This window comes from Myripristis murdjan, chromosome 18 (assembly GCF_902150065.1).
Source record: "Myripristis murdjan chromosome 18, fMyrMur1.1, whole genome shotgun sequence".
Lineage (NCBI taxonomy): Eukaryota > Metazoa > Chordata > Actinopteri > Holocentriformes > Holocentridae > Myripristis > Myripristis murdjan.
The window spans coordinates 7,275,890-7,295,892 of record NC_043997.1 but is presented as its reverse complement, the minus strand read 5'-3'; the positions used below and the strand labels follow the sequence as shown (position 1 = coordinate 7,295,892).

Here is a 20,003-nt window from a genome sequence, read left to right as displayed (position 1 = left end):
TTTTTTTAAATGAACTGTTTGCTAATTATCAGATAATTTTCCAATTTTTTTTTTTTTTTTTTTGGAATGTAACTTGTGACTTAATTTTTCTGACTTTACAAATTTCTGATTCTGATGAATAAAAAATGAATTATAAATCATACATAACCCTTTAACCCTTTGAATCCCATACATTATAAGGGATGTCTTACTGTTAAGTGGTAATGCAATAATAATGGCATTCGTAATACTAATAGTATGAAATGTACTGCTGCTATATCAGTTTTTACACTGTTTTAAAAATGCTTTTATTATATTGTTCTGATTTTTTATTTGGCTGTTGAGAAACTCTTTGTAACTATATTTTGAAAGGTTCTATACAAATAAAGTTTATTGTTAGTGGTATATTATTAGTGCTACTGCAGCTAGTGGTACTGATGGTTGTCACATGAGTGCTGGTGTTTGTCTCCCTATCTCCATCCAGACTTGTGTACAGATAAATATAGAAAAATGTGTATGTGTGTGTATGCAGCCTCATACAAGAGTCTGAGCTTGTGCTATAAAGGCAGAATGTGTGTGTACACGACAAAAAGAGAGAATGCGGGTATGAGTGTGTGTTTCCGTGCACGCGCCCATCTGTGTACAGCCGTGCGTGCGTGTGCTGCTGAGCCTGTTTGTTTTTACAGCCATCTGCAGGATCTGAGCGATGCGTAAAACTCCAGCTATGAAGGATGCAGAGAGCCAGAGAGGAGGGGAAAAACGTCTCGGAAAACAAATGGACACTGGCTGCTATCTAATAAATGTTTTCAACAGGGAAAGAAAAACGTCCCGATGCTCGGATCACAGTCACATAGCGCACGTACGCTCCTCTCCCTCAGTCTGGACTCCCTCCCTCCTTATCGCTCCATCTCCATTACATTCGTCTCTCAATATCCCTTTTTTTGTTTTTAGAGCTGTGCCCTTCACTTCTTCTGTTTTTCTTTTCTGAAATGGCACGGAAGGTGAAAGGGAGAGTGAGGAAACAAGCTTCTTCTGAGATTAAATCCTGAATTAGCACCGGTACATAGTTTTCCACAAAAGGGTTGCAACCAGAGCTGGAACAAACACATTACTTTGTGACACAGTACTCAGATTACTTTTGTGGTAACTTGTAACTGAGCAGCAGTGGGTTTCAAAGAAGGCAGGTAAAGGCAGAAAAATTAGGAATACAACAATACAAAATTAATGTATGAGGGATTGTTTTAACACTATTTTAATCTTACCCACCTGTAAACTATTTGATACTTTAACACAAACACAAATATCTTTTCACATCAGGGTCCAAAGGGTGAAATCACTTTGAATTGGCGTCTGCCGCTCAATGAAAGTCAACCTGGGGGTCTGAGGCATGAAAAAGTTTTAAAAGAAAACCTGAACTAGCACATTTTAGTTTAAGTTCTCGAGCTAGAACGCTGTTACTGTTATTTTTCATTCCTGGTTTCATTTTTGTGGGTGCAAATTTTGAAGAGAGTGTGGGGAAAAGAGTAAAAAAAAAAAAAAAATCTCTCTGCATGTTGTACAAAGAGTCCGCTGGCAATGGAAGTATGCAATATAAAAATCTAAATCTGTTGAGTTATGATATTATGCATTGGCTTACGCTCTTAGTTTGTGTTTTAAAACAACACGCTTGGCTGTGGAGGCGCTGCTGTGACAGCTTGTTTATGAAGTGGAACATGTAGAAGTGCTTAAAGCTGCAATAATCAAAACTGCACGGGGGACGATTTAAGGAGCGTTTAGCCTCAACTGATGAATGCATGGAACGAGCACATAATTTAACGGCCGAGGCCGCGTGGTTCTCATAATAGATTGCGTGCTAATTCCACGGGGATATCTTGTCCTTTTTCTACCGCACTACATTTTATCTGACGGCTGGCTACTTTGAAAATAGAAGAAGCTTTTCCATGCAAAGCCTCAGATGTGCTGCATTGTTAGAGTGTAAACCAGCCAACAGGATGTGGACCATTAACATTAAAATACTTCTCACAGGTTAATGCATCAATAATTTAACACTCTGAAGGGAATTATTCTTCATAATGGCTCCTTTTGCTTTTCACACTGAACTACATGAATGATAGTGCCTCTATAGGGCTATTCCTTTTAATGGATTTTTCCATTATGGGGATTGTTTCTTTCACTTGAAGTATTTAAGGACTTTTTTCCACCACTGGAAATATTACAGAGGAGATAAGTGGGAATAAAATAAAAAAAAAAAAATCCAAACAAATGATTCAAGCATGATAAAGAAGGGTCAAGGGGCTTATAAAAACATCTCACCTAAGGGGAAGCTAAAAATCAAGATAACAACAAAGGACTCAAGTGAACTGTGATCATATCTTTAAGGGATCCAGCCCGACACAAACACACATTAAAAAACACACACACTCACACATACAACTGTGACAGAGACACAATTCCCTCAGGGGGAACAGGGCAGGAAATCAACTTTTTTTTTTTTTTTGGTCATTGACCACAGTGGATGGTACATTCACTATTTCACCACATTCCCTGCCATGATAACCACACAAAGTCTCTTTTTAACAGTGAGCTTAAGCTGGAAAAACTCCCTCAGAAACACATGGAAGCTGTTTGGAGGAGGAATGATGTATTAATCAAACAAGTTTCTGTGACACGCGTTTGTACACACTGGGAATTAACAGAGGAATTCCCCCAGGCCTAGACATGGACACACACACACACACACACATATATGCACAAGCTCTTCCCCGGCCATGTTTCCGGTGATTGAGCCTCTGGGAGCGACACATCCCTGACGACAACCAGCGGCAGGACAGGAAGTGGCCGCAGACAGGAAAGGGGGAAGTAGGAAGTAGAGGGGCGGGACGCTTCCCGGCTGCCAATCTGGGAGCAGAGAGGCGTCTTCCCTTCCTGTGAGGCTCGGCGACAGACACACATTTGTATTTACTTCTGTTGATTTCAGCACAGAGGGTGGAAAGTTAGCACCGGCCACAAGACAAAGGCAGGACGATTTTGGCCGCGGCCGTCACTTTGTCGCTCCGCTGGGTCTCAGGGGCCGTGAGATGATTAATGGGACTGGAAAAAAACAAAAACTGCTATGCAAATTTATTATGATCTGGGATGCACTGATATCCTGACTGACTGGTGTCAAAAGGGTGAACTGGCAGTATGCAAATAATGACTAAATATAAATAAAATTAGGCTAGAAAATGAAAGATACCTGAAAAAGTCAGTTGTGCTTTGAATGTAAATCAATTCAGTCGTGTTCTGATAAAGTAAATTAGTTTTTATTGTGACACAGGAAACTATTCAGTCTTTGGTCTTGGTATTTAGCTAGCTAGTCAGCTAAATAGCTCTAGCCAAGCAACTGATAGCACTAATGCAGCACTTAAATTGGTGATAATTATTCAAATTAGTTGCTTGGCAAAAAGTTATTCAGTTATTCAATTATAATACAGATATTTGATTAACGGTCTCAGTCAATCAAGCTAAAATTGGCCAGCTGTAGCTTCATCAATGCTACGGTTTGCTTGCTTTTCAGTGATCTGTGATTATTAAATCATCGGTAACACTTTTCAATAAGAGTACAACAATTAACGTTAGTTAACCTTAGTTAATGCCGTAATGGTTAATTAACTGTTAGTTAATGATTATTATGGCATTTACTAATGTTAATAATATCTACAATAACCCTTAAATAACATATAAATTAATACCTTAGCATGAACAGCATTAGTACATGATTCTTAGACACATTAGTTAACGGTTAGTTAACTGTTACTTAATGTTTATTACGGCATTAACTAACGTTAATTGTTGTACTCTTATTGTAAAGTGTCCAAATCATTTTTATTGAAGATGTTTAGAATTATAAAATGACCTTTATTGGGGTTTATGGGGGCTGCTGGTTAGACTAATTAAGCAGTTTGAAGGCATACATTTAGACTCTGGCTACTGGTGGTAAGTATTTGACATAATTTGAAATATTTGATATACAAAATTATTAATGGATTAAATGACTGATAAATTAACCAACAATGAAAATAATCATTTGCTGCAGCCCTAATTAAACCCATTAAATTAACTTCGGCAAGACACGTTAGCTCGTGTGCTAACCAGCTATGCTAACAACAAGACAGTGATGGCTGGCTGAGCAGATTCTTTAGTTCATCTTTGGATCAGCCAGATGTGTCTGTGATGAAATGATCCGTTCCCAGGCCATAAAAAAAGGAAGGAAAATAACAAGGCAATGTCTTGTACATGTAAGGGCAGCCAGCTACTCACAGCCACTGCTGCTCCAGAGCTAAAGGGCTTCAATATGGCCGCCAGAGAGCGGGTTACGCCACCTGAAAGCCTCCGTGCGGCTGGGGAGCTATAACCCCAATTCTTAAGTTACTTGTTGTTTGCTTGTAATACTGGTGAGCTGGGAATTGGGGCTCACGCTGTTGCACTTGCAATAAATCGCTCTGGATAAAACAGAGACAGCTAAAGGCCTAAAATGGCAAATATACATGAGGTTTGAGAGAGAGAGGGAGAGGAGGAGAGAAACAAAGAGAGAGAGAGGGGGAAGGTATGTGACAAAGGACGTGAGCTGGCCTCGGACCAGCCTCACTGTGAGTACATGGTATGCGAGGCCGCGGGGCAGCCGCAGGAAGTTGGACCTCTGGTTTGTTTTTGATCGGAACAGCACCGCTGGGAGGAACTGAGCTGCTGGGAAACAACCAAAAACACAACGAGAGAGGAGGAGGAGGAGGAGGAGGAGGAGGGTTCAGGACACTCAGGGTTGAATTATTGAAGAAGGCCTGATGGACAGCTAGCTCCTTTACCAAACGCTTCTGTATTATACATTAGGCCTGCATGGCTAATTGTGTACAATCACATTTCCTGGCTTGAGTTTCTGCTACTAAAAATGAGAGTGCAGGCTGCAGAGGAAACAAATCAAGATTGGTGATGAGATGCTTAAAGGGCAGTCAAAATGAATCTGTTCTACTCATCACCGAGGCTGAAAATCAAGATCAAAACCTGAGATCAGAATCTGTGCAGTCTTGCTACACAGGGACACTTTTTATTGTTGGCCATAGAGAAAATTAAGTTGATATAACTGCTGAGTGGCTCGTGTTAAATTTGGTTGTCTGTGGATTGACTTTAGGTGCCACTGGTTAAAAAAAACAAGCACCAGCATAGCATCACTGTGTCTTTAGGGCTGCAACAAATTTAAACCAAAACCAAAAACTGCGGTTTTGCATTTCACTGAGCTCTGAACACTGAATCAAATCAAGCAAATCACCGCAAATACATACCTCAAGTTCAATATTTTCTAATTTTGATGAATAATGTCACGCCTAATAGCTGACTTTTAAAACACAGAATCAACGTGGACCTGTCAGGACCAATCGGGTTCAGACCAAGTTGAATCTCATTTGCATTTTTAACCGGGCTGCATCGTTACCATTTTAGGCATTTACCTGACAGTCTTACCCCTCCAGTCATTTTCAAAACTCCCTCTCAAACGTTTCATCTCAGACAGTGATGCATGATTATCACCAATCACAGTGCAGCAGGTTAATCCGGGCCTGGACTGGCTGTTCCACCTGTCTGTAAGCAGATGTTGCTCCCATTTTTCCAGGTAAAGCAATAATTTACCTGCGAGGCGTGCTTGAAATCACTGGAAGGGGAGCAGCTACTCACAGGTGAGATTCACTCTGAATGAGACTGTAGCTGTTGTTAGGGGAGATAATCAAACATCACTAGGGGGTGGATAATATGGCCCTGCGGTAAAATGCAGACAGATCAGGTAAAGTCAATGCAAGGACATGGACAGACGTGAATTTGCACCGGGTGACGCAAATTTCTGTGTTACGAATGATGAGAAAACACAAAGTTTGCATCATTCACAAGATTAATTTTTCAGCTTGAACGCACAGGGACTCTTGCTTTCTGCAATGCTTGTTGCTGTGTGTAACAGTATGATGTCATTATGTCAACAAGTCAGAATAACGTCATTAAGTCACGATATGAATCTTGTTTTGTATCATATTCAAAATCATACCCGTATTATCATGAACAATATGGTATGGCACACCCCTAGACATCACTGGGACTTGTTTTGAAAAGGACTGAGGTCATGAAGTCACACACACACACACACACCAAACTATTAATCACCATGTGTGACAATGCAACAGTGGAAAAACCTTGATTGCCAGAGTCGCCGTGCAGCAGCCAAGAACTTAAAAAAGGTCAAAGTGGCAGCGGCTGGACAACAGATGAAACAAACACTAATCGATGTCCCCGTGCATGTTTCTTCGTAAACAGAGTCGTGTTCTGTGGGGTAAAGAGGCCGAGGCAGGTAATAAACACAATCATCTGTACCTGCCTGATCAGACTTTAACCGACCTCTGACCTCTGTGGCTATTCTTAGGCGACCCCATATTGTTACCCTCTGATTCACACGCAGATTAGCCCCGCCGCTATCACACAATGGGGGGTCAATAGGGATCAGCTAAACGCTAACAGACAATACAAGCCGGCGGGGAGGGTTAACGACTTTCGACCCGGCGGCTCGACTCCGACTCGAACCACAAAAGGCACTTCTACTCGTGTTTTTCTAAGATATTGGACTATAATGGCGCTGATATTAGCGGGGCTATTGTTTGGGTTATCTGTAGTGTAATATTTTGTCTGGTAATCAGTGAATATTACAGCACTATTGTTGATGTGACCGACCGCTTCTGACTGATGTTTGTAGCTTTTAGACGGCTATATTTAAAGTCGGCGCACTCCATAAAAAATGAACTTTCAACCTCTTGGATAATAAGAACAAGATTGAGTTGATTTTAGTCAAATAAACAAACTTTCAAGGGATTACACGTATAAAAAAATAAAACCGCTGAACATTTGTTTGGATTAATGTGGACTAGCAAACCAAACAAAGTAAATCTGTTTCAAGCCCTCGATGATGCGTTGACAGTTTTGTCGTCGATAGTCTGATGGAAATCTGCCGTTTAGCTGCTAAAAAAAGACACGTATGAAATCCATCTGCGTGGCGAGAATGAGTTACCGTTTATATTCGCTCTATCTGAGCCCATTTCCCTTCATTTTAATGCAATTTCACAAATAATAAAGAATTATCTTATCCAATTTAATGGCAATTGGTCATATCACCACAAACCTTTCAACATGGATCAGAAATAGACTGAGCGTGCAGTGTGTGTGTGTGTGTGTGTGTGTGTGTGTGTGTATTCATGTAATTTTGTCCGCAGCAGTGCTGAAGGGTGGGTGGACATGGACACGGACACACATATACACACACACACACACACACACACACAAGGGCACAAAGGTAGTTTTTGTTCCCCGTGTCGCTGGAACTTTGGCTTTGCTTGGTCATCATGGATAAATGCCCCTCTTATCGAGCACAGCGGGCAGTGACCAAGGGACACACACACACACACACACACACACACACACACAGAACTGCAGATACCATGTTCTGCATGCTCTCTTTAAAATAAATTTACATTACCTGGAAAAGATGTCTGGATGGTTATTTCTGATGTTTTTAGCAGATTAACGCTGCTAGATTTTTCATTTCAGGGCCACATGTGCTCAGTGAAGAAAACAGGTTGTTGTTGCATGTGTGTGTGTGTGTGTGTGTACGCGCCGTCTTCATCATCTGTGGCAGCTGCCTGCACTGGTCGTTGCTTTGTTTTCAATGAGTGCTTCTTAATGAGGTCAAAGGCTATTTAGGGCCGCTGGAGGCCGACTGAGGGGAAACAAGAGGAACCTTCATCGTGGTCCGCGCACACACACACACACACACACACACACACACACACACACAGGCACTCACAACTATTCATTATGTTGGACGAAGACAAGATCCCAAAATCAGTTGCCAGAGAAAGAGACTCTTTGTGTGTGTTTGATAGAGAGAGAGAGAGAGAGAGAGAGAGAGAGAGGGAGAGATAGAGAGAGAGAGAGAGGGAGGATAGGTCTACTGATTTGGTGTTATTTGATTAACATAATGAGAAAATGAGGGTCAGTGGTCATACGTCTTTACTTTCACAAACATTATTTACTGTATAGACCTGGGCCAAAACAAGCCCCCCCACCCAACACACACAAATAAATAAACAAACAAAAACATGTATTAATTTACTAATAACTGGTTAAAATAATAATAATGTGATATTTTAGTTTACACCATGGCTTCTGCCTTAAACAACAAACTGCTACATAATCTAGCTGAGTTACGTGAAGCCTGCACCTGCTGCCCCGTTTTTAACATCCAGATTCCTTCAAAACTACCGTGATTATTTTCCAGCATTTCACTTTGGCGTAACGCTAACAACCAAACCGAGCTAGCTGAGACATGTTTGTGTAGATATGTGCCGGATGTAATCCATGTTGGCAAAAATTGGCGATGTCTACAATGCTGTTGCTCGTGTTGAATGTTAGCCAAATGAAAGGCAGGGTTGTTTGATCTACAGGGTGACCCAAAAAAACGGGAACTTTTTAACAATCCAATAAAACCAAGAGTGATGGAAGAAAAATATTTTATTCATAGTAATTGAAACCTTAAAACATTCCATTTAAGAAACAATGATGGAATATTCATTTTTTAAAAATTGTGCTGCCACTTGCTCATGTCTGCCAATACGCACTTCAAAGATTCCCGTTTTTTTGGGTCACCCTGTATTATTTATTTCTTTTGGGCAAAATGCCACATGACATACTGTGTAAATAAGACAACTTCAGAGCTGCTTTAAGGTTTATTTTTTCACTTTGACAGAGCTAGGCTAATGACTCCCATAGACTTCAAGTCTTTATGCTAAGCTAACATGAAATGCTAACCATAGGAACGGAACCACTGGACATACAGAGGTGAGAATGGTGTCCAACATATCGTCTTAGTCTTAGTCTGGCTCACAGATAACAATGCTTTGTACCAGATTTAGTAAAAAAAAGCTAATTTCCCCCCGCACAGGTAAATTGCGAAAAAAAAATAACTTAAAAATTAAAAAAAAAAAAAAAAAAAAAAAACACAACAAACTTCTGACCACTATGAAACATTATGGGCAGAAAACTTTGATTTTCAGAGCACATTGCTCCCTAAATTAATTAACTCGCCTGTTGTCAAGAGGGCATTATATGATAATGCATGTTTTCCTTTTTTCTAATACTGATGCACACGATGGTTTAACTAAAAGTAAGTCCATGAGAGTTTTTATATCCGCTGTTTAAAACAGTCGGCTATATCTCCCTCTAGTATCGCTCATACATAAAAAGTAGCCTCACTGCCAAACACAGAGAAAAGCCCTTCTGTGTCAGATGAGGAAGACAGAGAGGAATTGTCAACACTAACTCTGTCTCACACACACACACACACACACACACACACACACACACACACACACGGTCCCTCTGAGTCACCTGCAGACAAACCCCTTTATTGAGGACGGGGCGGCCATCTTTGATTAGGCGGAGTGACTCAGCACAGAGCGAACACAGGGAGCGTGTTTGTGTTTTCCACTGTGTGCGTGCGTGTAATTTTGTGTAACAGCACAATGAATGAGTGCACTTGTGTTCGGGTGGGAATATGGAAATGTGTGTGTATATGTGTGTGTGTGTGCGTGTGCGTGTGTGTGTGTGTGTGTGTGTGTGCTGTCGTACCTCGTGGTCGGGTATCTCAGAGGAAAGAGTCTTTCTGAGCACGGCGGCTGTCAGGTACGTCCAACAACGAGCCGTATTAGCCAGGTTATAACCTCCTGATGAGAGAGAGAGAGAGAGAGAGAGAGAGAGAGAGAGAGAGAGAGAGAGAGAGAGAGAGAGAGAGAGAGAGAGTTCAATCGCTTGAAGTGGCGAATCCAAGCCTGCTGAAGTGCCTTTAAGCAAGGTCAATGAACAAGATTGACATGACGGTGGGGGATGTTTCTCTTCTCCGCTCCACTCTCTGTGTTTACACTGAACCTGTGACGGCGTATTAGGGCCACCGCTGGCAGGAAAAAAAAAAAAAAAAACAGAGCCAGGGGAGGGAGTAATATTTAGAGAAAAAAAAACCACAGAATTTTACTCAATTTACTCAAAAATTCGGTAATTATGCGGAAAAAACATTTAGAAATTCTGAGATTGAAGTCGTAAATTTAAAATTAAAATTAAAATTAGGTAATTATGCGGAAAAAACATTTAGAAATTCTGAGATTGAAGTCATAAATTTAAAATTAAAATTAAAATTAGGTAATTATGCGGAAAAAACATTTAGAAATTCTGAGACTGAAGTCGTAAATTTATGGGGAAAAGCCTAACAAATTCATGAGGAAAAAAAAAAAAAAACTCACAAATTTTCAGATTATGAAGTCACAAATTTATGATAAAAAACGAGTCTATCTTCTGCTACGGGATTCAGTCAGAAGGGAATCCTGGTGATTTGAGCCCAGAATCACAATCTTCTCCTCGGCATCTGGACTTTGAAGAGACGTCGCCGTGACTTGGGCCGATTCAGAAGAAAACAATCTTGTGATTCTGGGCTCAAATCAGCAGGATTTACAAAGCAACTCTGCACATGAACCAAACACACGGTTGGTTATTCATGCACATGTGCGTTGTTTCCCACTGTGTCCGTCTGGGTGTTTTTCCGCCCCGTTCAGATCAGTGATGTCAGAGTTACTGCCCTGGAAATCGGCTGAGACACTGTCTGAGTGAAGACACACGTCACACACAAAGTATTTCTTAATCTCTTACAAAAACACTTCACCCGAAAACTGGATGTTTTGCAATGCATCCCCACCCAAAGCTGATCCGGAATTTGAGACAAATAAGTTAAGACGTATTTAGATTTGTCTCCTTTTTAAATAAACATCTTGACACAGGATGAGTGGCAAACACAGAGAACGTCCAAGGCTCACTGTTGGGTTGAAAAAAATATTTGAAAAGACTTTATTATTACATGGCTAAGTATGAATAAAAAAAAAAAAAAAAAAAAAAAAAAATTGCTTTCTGACAACACACCTCAGTTCCAATTAAAAGCCTTCATCAGGAAATGACAGCAAGTTCATGTCATTTTATAGCGACATAAATCAATATATATATATTTTTTAAGAGACTGCGTACATTATGCTGCACATAATGTAAATAATATAAATTGAATATTAAATTAAAAGCAAAAGAAAATTAAACATAAAAAAATAAAATAATAAAATAAAAATAAATTTGAATCCCATGACTAATAAAGAACAAAGCTGATCAGTGACTTTGATTGATCGACACCTCAGACTGAAGCGTACCTGAGGCGTGCGCTCTCACCTTGCCTGCTTTTCCAGAAGTGGGTGATTCTGCGATTTTTTTTAGAGAACGTACATCGGTTTGAGACATACTGAACATGCAAATACAGAACCAAGACTTGAATTATGCCGCACGAAGACTTTCCTTTTGGCTGCCGTTTGCCAAATTCTCTGATCAACTCCATTCTAAAAGAAAGAGCTTCGGTTTTAGGAGCCTTCGTTCTCCGTGAGGAATCAGATTAAAAACTTTTTGGGTGGAGTAATATACAAAGTTTTGAGGTGAAGTGTTCCTTTAAAATGTGTGGAAATCTGTTTTTTTTTTCCAATGACCTTTTACTTTAATGATTAAACAAGAGCAAAGCAATCGAAAAAAAGAAAAATTGTGAGCAGACAAAGAACAGAATAAAGAGAAGAAGAGCTGGAAAAAGAGACCGGAAGATGCAAAGTGTCAGAGAGACAGAAACTTTGACTAATGCTCGTCTTTAATGTCACGGCAAAACGGAGGAAACCAAGTCAAAAAAAGAGTGGGGGAAAAAAACGACACAAAAAGAGAAAGAACAGGAAAGGAGAAGAGGATGGACGTAAGTTGAGTAAAATCAAGAGAACAAAGACGACGAAGGAGAAGAAGAATGTGGGACAGCGGTGGAGAGAGATAGACAGAGAGAGAGAGAGCGAGGGGAAGAGAGGTGGGATTGTAGTTGAATAAAATGGCTTCATTGTGTCGTATAATTAGTAGCTATCATCTGGCAAAGGGGTCTGGAACAGAGCAGGGTGTGTGTGTGTGTGTGTGTGTGTAACTGCACAAGTCAGTGAATGATTGAGATTCAAAGCAAACACACACACTCAAAGCACATGGCGTCTTCCTTTCATTAGGAGTATTTTAATGCACTCCACAAGCACATGTTCCCAAACTAAACAAATAAAAACTAAAACACACACACACACACTCACACACACACGCCCCTACCTCCCCCCAGCAGCAGTGTAGGTAGCTGCCACTGCAGTACGTAGTGCAGACACTGGCTCACGCCCACTGGAGTCATGTTGAAGGAGCACATGGGGTCGCCCGCCATGGTGTCGGCGCCCAGCTGCATCACCACGGCCTCGGGGTTGAACAGCGCCCGCACCTCCTGCATCACGCTGCGAAACAACGAGGCGCAGGTGAGGAACCGCCCGAGGAACCGGAGGACGTGCTCAACCACTCCTAAAGCGTGTGTGTTTTATTGAATTTTAATCTCTTATTCTCACAAAAACCCTGCGGAGGCTAATTCGCAATGGGTGTTGCAAATTAGCCTCCGCAACAAACGCTGTGATACTCGCACCGGACAGCTGTGTTCAGTTTGTCTGTGTACAACGTATCGTTTGCTATCAAATAAACCAATAAACAGATAAGTTTCTTTGTTGTGTTTATGGAAACTGAATGAGAAGAACGTGGGCTTTCAGTTCATGGCAAATCAGAGTATTTCCGGGTGTTTCAAGTTGCCATGGCAACAGCTGTCAACGGTCGACTGATGTCACGGCGTCAGCAGGGGAAGCACCGCCTTGGTGTCCAGTTTGCATGTAAGAAACGTGTTTCTTACATGCAAACTGGACACATTTTTGCCCCGTGAGCCGTCAGTCACAACCTCTCCGAACAAAGCTGAGCATAATTTGAATACATTTGGAAAAAAACACCATGATTTAAGTAATTTTAATGGACTTGCAATAATTTTAATAAAACAAATGTGCTGTTCAGTTTCACAGAGCAGTTTTTTTTTTTCCACATTTTTTCAGTGTGAATGGGACTGAACGTACTAAGTTACCCATGAGAGTCATTCTAAATGATGACTTTCACCCCTTAAATTGTGAATTTCAGCTTCTCCCCTCCAGACGGAGGTATTTGGTCCCTAAATGTAAGACGGAACGTTATAGGAACAGTTTTGTTCCTGCTGCCATCATAGAGCTGAACAAGCTATAACTAGATGCCGTGCACAGGCCTTATTTATTCATTATTTATTTATTTATTTATTTATGTATTTTTAATCTTTGTTATCTGATTGTATTTTAGTATCCGGGTTTTTAAACTTTTTGTATTCTTGTTTTAAACCAATTTTCCCTTCGTCATTTTGTGTTTTAGGAAATTCAAGTGTTTATTGGTGGAGCCTTGATCTATGTAGCACTTTATTACCATGGTTTCTGGTTATTTGTTTGATGCTATGTTTGGATGTGTATGTGTGTTTGGACAACTCACTGCAGGACAAATCTACCTACGGGTATGAATAAAGTAACCTGAACCTGAACCTGATGACTCCTTGCATATTGTGTACCATAGAAATCAAATGGGTAGAAGTGGCGTGGGCCTTCAGTTCAGTTCAAACACCGTTCAGAGTGCCAGGATTTCAGTGGATCTCTCTATCCAGATGCTACAGTGAACCAACTGGATTCCCATGTGCATGTAAATGTAGTGTATGTGAGCAAAGTGGCTACAACAGGCATTTTGTACACAGGTGAAGTGAAGCATGTCACTATAAAAGTATTAGGTTCAGAGTTTTGCAAGATCAGAAATGTTGACCTTCATGCTCACTGTTTTCGTTTGTGTGTCTGTGGGAAACATGGTGGAACTTGCATTCATAGACTTCCAAATACTGTGTGTGTGTGTGTGTGTGTGTGTGTGTACCTTCTGAAGACCTGGTAATATCTGTCGTCCTTGATGCCGTCCTCCAGTGGAACGTTGACAGCATACCAGCGGCCCTTACCCAGTCCCGTGTCACACAGGTCCCCGGTACCTACACACACACACACACACACACACACACACACACACACACACACACACACACACACACACACACACGTTCAGATCAACTCATGATACATTAAATCAAATCAAAATATCGTTGGCATCCTAAACACCTCCACAGACTGACCCGGGAAGAATCCAGGCGAGAACTTGTGCAGGGAGACGGTCATGACTTTGGATGTGAAGCTGAAGGCGTCTTCCACACCTGAGGAGAGGAAAAGGAAAGGAAAAACATCAACATGGACGGGCAAACGCAACGTGTTTCAGTCTCTACATCAACAGTGAAAAACACGGCATGTGGAAGTGAGTGCGACGTGGATGATCTCCACATTCCTGAGAGCCAAATTTACAATTCTTAATACCTTCTTCAATGCAACCTAGAACTTAACATACAAGCAATCAATAGACACAGCAGGCAAAAACAACTTAATTCTAAACTCACTAATGAAAATTCTGTTTTTGTACAATTATTTTAATTATTCCACAGTCACAAACATCACAGAACTAATAAACACGGCAAATTCTGAAACTACAAACAGTCACAAATGGTTTTGCATTACTGCCAAATAGGGATTTGTTTGCTAAATAATTGCATTTTAGAAGTTTTTTTTTATGACTTTTTCATCTTTTTCATTTTTAAACACCTGAACATATCAAAATGACTGTCATAATCCTGTGTGACTGAGTATGATTGTCATAGTTCCTCTGCAGAATAATGGTAATGAATCATTCCCCTCACTTTCAGTATCTGGCGGCTGATGGAAGAGGCCAAATGATCAAATAATTTTGTTCCTCAAGTTATCAAGAATAAATATCCAGATAACTAATCCTCATTTTTGCTTTTATGCTGCTGCCCTGTTCATATGCCTACAAGCTTACTGTCCGAATATTTGGACACAACCAACATGTTTGCAAGGTGCATTATTCTATTTTGTATTTCTTTTTTTTTTTTTTTGTACAATGTCATTCTTTGCTTGAGAATTTAAGCAACTGCAACTGACCCAGTTTCACCTCGGGGATCAATAAAGTATTTCTGATTCTGATTAAGTCTTTGAAATTATACACAGTGGGCGCATTATTAATGGAAAAGATGATTGAACACCCTTACATCACCGCTGCAGAATCTGAATCTAATAACTGTTATTTGGTCAAAATAAACCAAATAAAAGGACTTCCAGCATGGGAATGGAAACTGTATATTATGGTTTTTCATCCCCCGTCTTATCATAATCGACTGATGTTTGTTCACATTGTATACGCTGTTGTGATTTGTTACATGATTTCATTGTGCGTTTTTATGTTATTTTATGCTTTCATATTGTATTTATTGTGTTTTCATTAGCTGCTTTTATTGAGCGTTTCTATTGTCAAACCCTGCCCACAAACCAAACTTCCCTCGAGAGACAATACAGTTTGAACTGCTCTTGAAGTGAACTGAAGTGTGTGTGTGTGTGTGTGTGTGTGTGTGCGTGTGTACCGTCTCCGTGATGCAGATCCACGTCCACATACAGAACTCGCTCGTACTTTTCCCTCAGTTTGAGGATCCCCAACACGGCGTCGTTCACATAACAGAAACCTGACGCCTCGTCCCTGAGAGAGAGAGAGAGAGAGAGAGAGAGAGAGAGAGACAGAGAGAGAGAGAGAGAGAGAGAGAGAGAGAGAGAAGGAGGGGGAGAGAGAGAGAAGGAGGGAGAGAGAGAGAGAAGGAGGGGGAGAGAGAGAGAAGGAGGGAGAGAGAGAGAGAAGGAGGGGGAGAGAGAGAGGAGGGAGAGAGAGAGAGAGAAAGAGAGAGAGAGAGAGAGAGAGAGAGAGAGAGAGAGAGAATTGAAGTGGTTTCAAATCATGACCTTTGCTCATAGCGCCCCCTCTGGCTAGTCAGTGTAATTTATCACAGTAGCTTTAAGGATGCCAGCTAGAGCCTTTTCAAACTTTAACTAAGACTATGCCAAACATCTCTATCTCTAAAATGTCTTTGCACTGCTGTCTAATGTTGGGCAAATACAGACATTAACATAAAAAGTAATTTGGTAGTTCTCATGGTTAATAACAAACACAGATTTGTTTGAGAAAATATTAAAAAATTACCTAAACTCCAACCATAAATCTGTTTAATCGGAGTTTAGTTACTTTTTGGATAAAACGTAAAATCAAAATGACGAATGTTTCTGAGACAATTAATTTTGGGAAATCCTTGTTTAACTGGTTATTAGCCGATAGATTAGAGGTAAGATTAGTAGAGTAATCAAACAAGAAATGTCAGCAGATTAAAGGTACCCAATGTAATTTTCCTGGTAAACACACTTGGCTTTGTTTACCAAAAGACATCACATGAGTCCTGAAGGCCTAATAACTATGGTGAGAGCATTTCCTACCTGGAAACAGGAAAGTCTTAATCTGAAATATTCCGAAAGCTGCATGTCTTTACATTTACGTGTGTAATATGTCATGCCCTTTCTCACATTGTGCTGAAGTACATATTAAATGAACAGCACCCGCTTTTCCTACCTATGTGCTATAGCGCCACCGTTGGTCACAAACTAAATTGAAAATGTTCAATTGATGAAAAAATTGAAAGCTGTTCTATTACAAAGGTTGTTCAAAAGCTGGCGTGTGTAACTGTTTGTCGTCTTACTTCTTGGCGTGGTGCCACCCGCCGGCCCAGTTGATCGCCACGTCACATTTCTGGTCCAGCAGGCACTGTGCGGCTGTCAGCGTAGCGCCCCCTACTGCTGCGGCATAGTCAAAGATCCCCTCCACAATGGGACAGTCATAACCTGGAGGGAGAGGAAGAAGGGAGAGGGACACAGGGAGTAGAACAGCAAGAGAGAGAGATTTTTTATCTTTACTTGCTCATACAGGTTCCCCTTGTTCTTTTTCAGTGATAGAAAAGCTGCTTCACCAGCTGACACAGGTAGAGAAAATACCGAAATATCTTACTCATGTGGAAAAGCTGCTACCTTACTGAAATTTAAAGTACAAAGCTAAAATACTGGTGTAAAAATCCACTGAAGTAAAATGTAAACTGTGTTTTCTTTGCTGTAACTACTGGTACTGTGGATAAGTGGTTCTCAAACTTTTTTTTTAATAATATGCCCACTCTGAAATTTTTTTTTCAGCCAAGTTCCCCCTGAACAGTGCAAAATAAAAAGTTTTGGTGGAAATAAAATCCCATATAAAGAGCAGCTCTATCCATGAGCAACATGTCAGAAATGAGAGCAAACTGTCTTGATTTTCTGTTTTTCTGGCACACAGAAGCCTGCATTTCTCAAACGGTATGAAAAATGAGGTATTTATGTCAATTTATATTTTGTCCGGTTACCCCAAACTACACTGTTCACTTAAAGTAATGGATCAGATTGGCACTCGGTCAAGTTTCCTACTCGGTATCTGTATCTCCTGACAGGCTTGGGCGATATCCAAAATCTACCACTGCTGTATCTTCCCATCAAAATATTACAATATTCAATGTTATCAGGGGATGAGTGAGTCACCCAACTCAACATAAACCAAACCTTTTTTTAGAAATCGGTCTATTTTATTCTAAAAACAGGGTTTGATATTGTAAAAATATATTTCACAGGCACAAATATAGTGATATCTGATATTACTGGATATCTACCCAAGCCTATTTTTTCCCAATTTTTTTACTCCATCTGCAGAATTCATTCACCTCAGATTACAACCTGCAACTCATCAGGGTGTATACAAGTTTCAGAGAGTAAACTTTTCTGCATTTGAAGAGGTTTTTAAGACTAATTTTATTTAGACTTTTGAACAAATCATCCTTTTCTTATTCAAGTGAGCACTACAGATAAGTCCTACACACAAGTTTTCTTAGTATTAGAAATTTCCCTTAGGTGGTACTGCAATTAATATAAGAATCACTTTTTTTTTTTTTTAAGAATATTTACACAAAATTTAAGTACAAGGATTTCTCTCTACTGCTAAATATGACAGCTAATTATAAACATAGTATTAGCTTCAGCAAATGCATCAGAGCACTACAAGAAATGCCAACTCCGCTGCAGAAGAACTTGACTAATTTTGACTAAAAAGAAACTGATGGACAAATGAAATCACATAAAATGTTATATTTAGGGATTAAGACCTCATGAATTACAATTTAAGTCTATTTAACACAGTGTAAGGCCTAACATATGTAAAACTGAATTTAAGACATTTTTAAAGACTTTTTCAAAAAGGACCTGCGGCAGCTGTGTAATTCCAGAGCTATGTCTTATTCACATAGATGTCGTGGAAGAAAAACGACGGACTGTGAGGAAAGGAATCAAAAATGAGAGATGGAAAACCACTAGAACGCAAAAGTACAATAATTAGTGCATATGGAGGCAGGAAATGCAGGTTAAATTTTATACTTTTGCATTCAAACACTCTCCAATCTCTAATTTTTGATTTACTCTTTTCTTTTTTTAACTTTTAGCGGCTTCCTTTTCTAATGATGGATAGCTGTGAAGAAAGATAAACAGGAAGGCCGGAGGAATGAGAAGGGAAAGGAGGAGAGAAAGTGACAGAGACTGAGGGCAAGACAGATGAAGGAGGGAGGGAAAGACAAGGAGGAGAAGGAAGGAGAGAGAAATTTGGAAAAAGAAGAACAAGCGAGGTGAAGTGGAAAGAAAGAAAGAGCAAGCGAGACATGAGGAAGGAAGGACGGGAACAAAAAAAAAGAACAAATGGACAGGAAACAATGGAGTGTGAAAAGAAGATAAACTGAAGTGATGAAGGAGAAAGACGACGAGGAGGGAGACGGGAAAGGGAGGAGCGCCTTTCTCTTTCGCGGCGCGGAGGAGGGAGAGGAGGAAGGGTGGGAGGATGGACGGGACAGAGAGGTGTGGAGGAGACAAAAGGAGGAAGCGAGAGAGGGATGAGGCGAGGACGGAGGAAGGGTGGAAGAGACGGACCGATAGAGAAGGAGTTAAAGGAGTAAAAACAAAGGAGGGTGAACTTGAAGATGAGTCTAAAATTAGAAACCTAAACTCGACTGTCATCCAAGAACAAATGATGGTGGGAATATTTCAACATCACCCGCCTCAATTTATCAGATTTAAAAAATATTCTGCTGTCTGGACCAAAACACACAAACAATATGAAAACTACTGAATGATGATTGCACTTGACGTATTTTAGAATTTAATTAGACTTAAAAGCAATAATTTGACACAACATATTAATTTGAGTGATGTACAATACTGGATTTTTTTGCCATTATCTGATATGCCGATATTTGCTAACTGTTTTTGCAGATTGCCAGAGCCGATACTCATATATGATATACATCAAATCTCTCCTGTCGGGGAATCAACATTTTATTATTATGTCTGCTCTTATTGTGAAAGCCCACTGGCAGACGCAGATATAAAACACAAGGCTTTTCAAAATGTACACATTCCACTGGGCAAAATAAAAAACGACTTCAGCTTAGGCTATGTAAATCACGGCATGTTTATTTTTTATTAGGGATGCACGATATTGGGCGTTATTTTTGCTGATATTAGAACGATATTCATTTTAAAGCCTTTATCAGCTGATTCCAACGACATGCTGACATTATCGTGCATCCCTGATTCATTTTGAAATTGTTTCATTAGCCTTAAGACTCATATAGTCGACAGATTTTATTTGAGTCCATAACAACTAGACCTGGAAGGCTAGCCGTGTCCGTTAAAGTCAATGTTCTTCCTTGTTGTTTTCCTTGTTGCTTTCTTTTCTTTCCTGCCAACAGCTCAGCCTCCAGCCATGAATCAAATGCTTCATGTTCTCACCAATCAGATGTGAGTAACCAGCACAGCTGTGCAGTAAAATGGATTTAACAAGAGTTAAGATTTAAGAAGCTGTCCGAACCAAAATATACAGACAATTTGAGTCGGCAGAAAAGCCGCTACACAGAAAATCATACTTCAATACAGAGAGAGGACCTTCAGGTGGGTTTA

At 40.2% G+C, this 20,003-nt stretch overlaps 1 protein-coding gene across 1 annotated transcript in view; it reads right to left on the bottom strand.

Annotated features, from left to right (window-relative positions):
• hdac8 (histone deacetylase 8) overlaps positions 1-20,003 on the bottom strand; it is a 44,569-nt gene that overhangs the window by 20,292 nt on the left and 4,274 nt on the right. Inside the window, exons 4-9 of the mRNA XM_030075547.1 lie at positions 16,688-16,829; positions 15,533-15,645; positions 14,183-14,260; positions 13,933-14,041; positions 12,244-12,416; positions 9,670-9,764 (exon numbers count right to left, since the gene is read on the bottom strand). Coding sequence (XP_029931407.1) covers positions 9,670-9,764; positions 12,244-12,416; positions 13,933-14,041; positions 14,183-14,260; positions 15,533-15,645; positions 16,688-16,829 — 710 coding nt within the window. The remainder of the gene's footprint in view (positions 1-9,669; positions 9,765-12,243; positions 12,417-13,932; positions 14,042-14,182; positions 14,261-15,532; positions 15,646-16,687; positions 16,830-20,003) is intronic.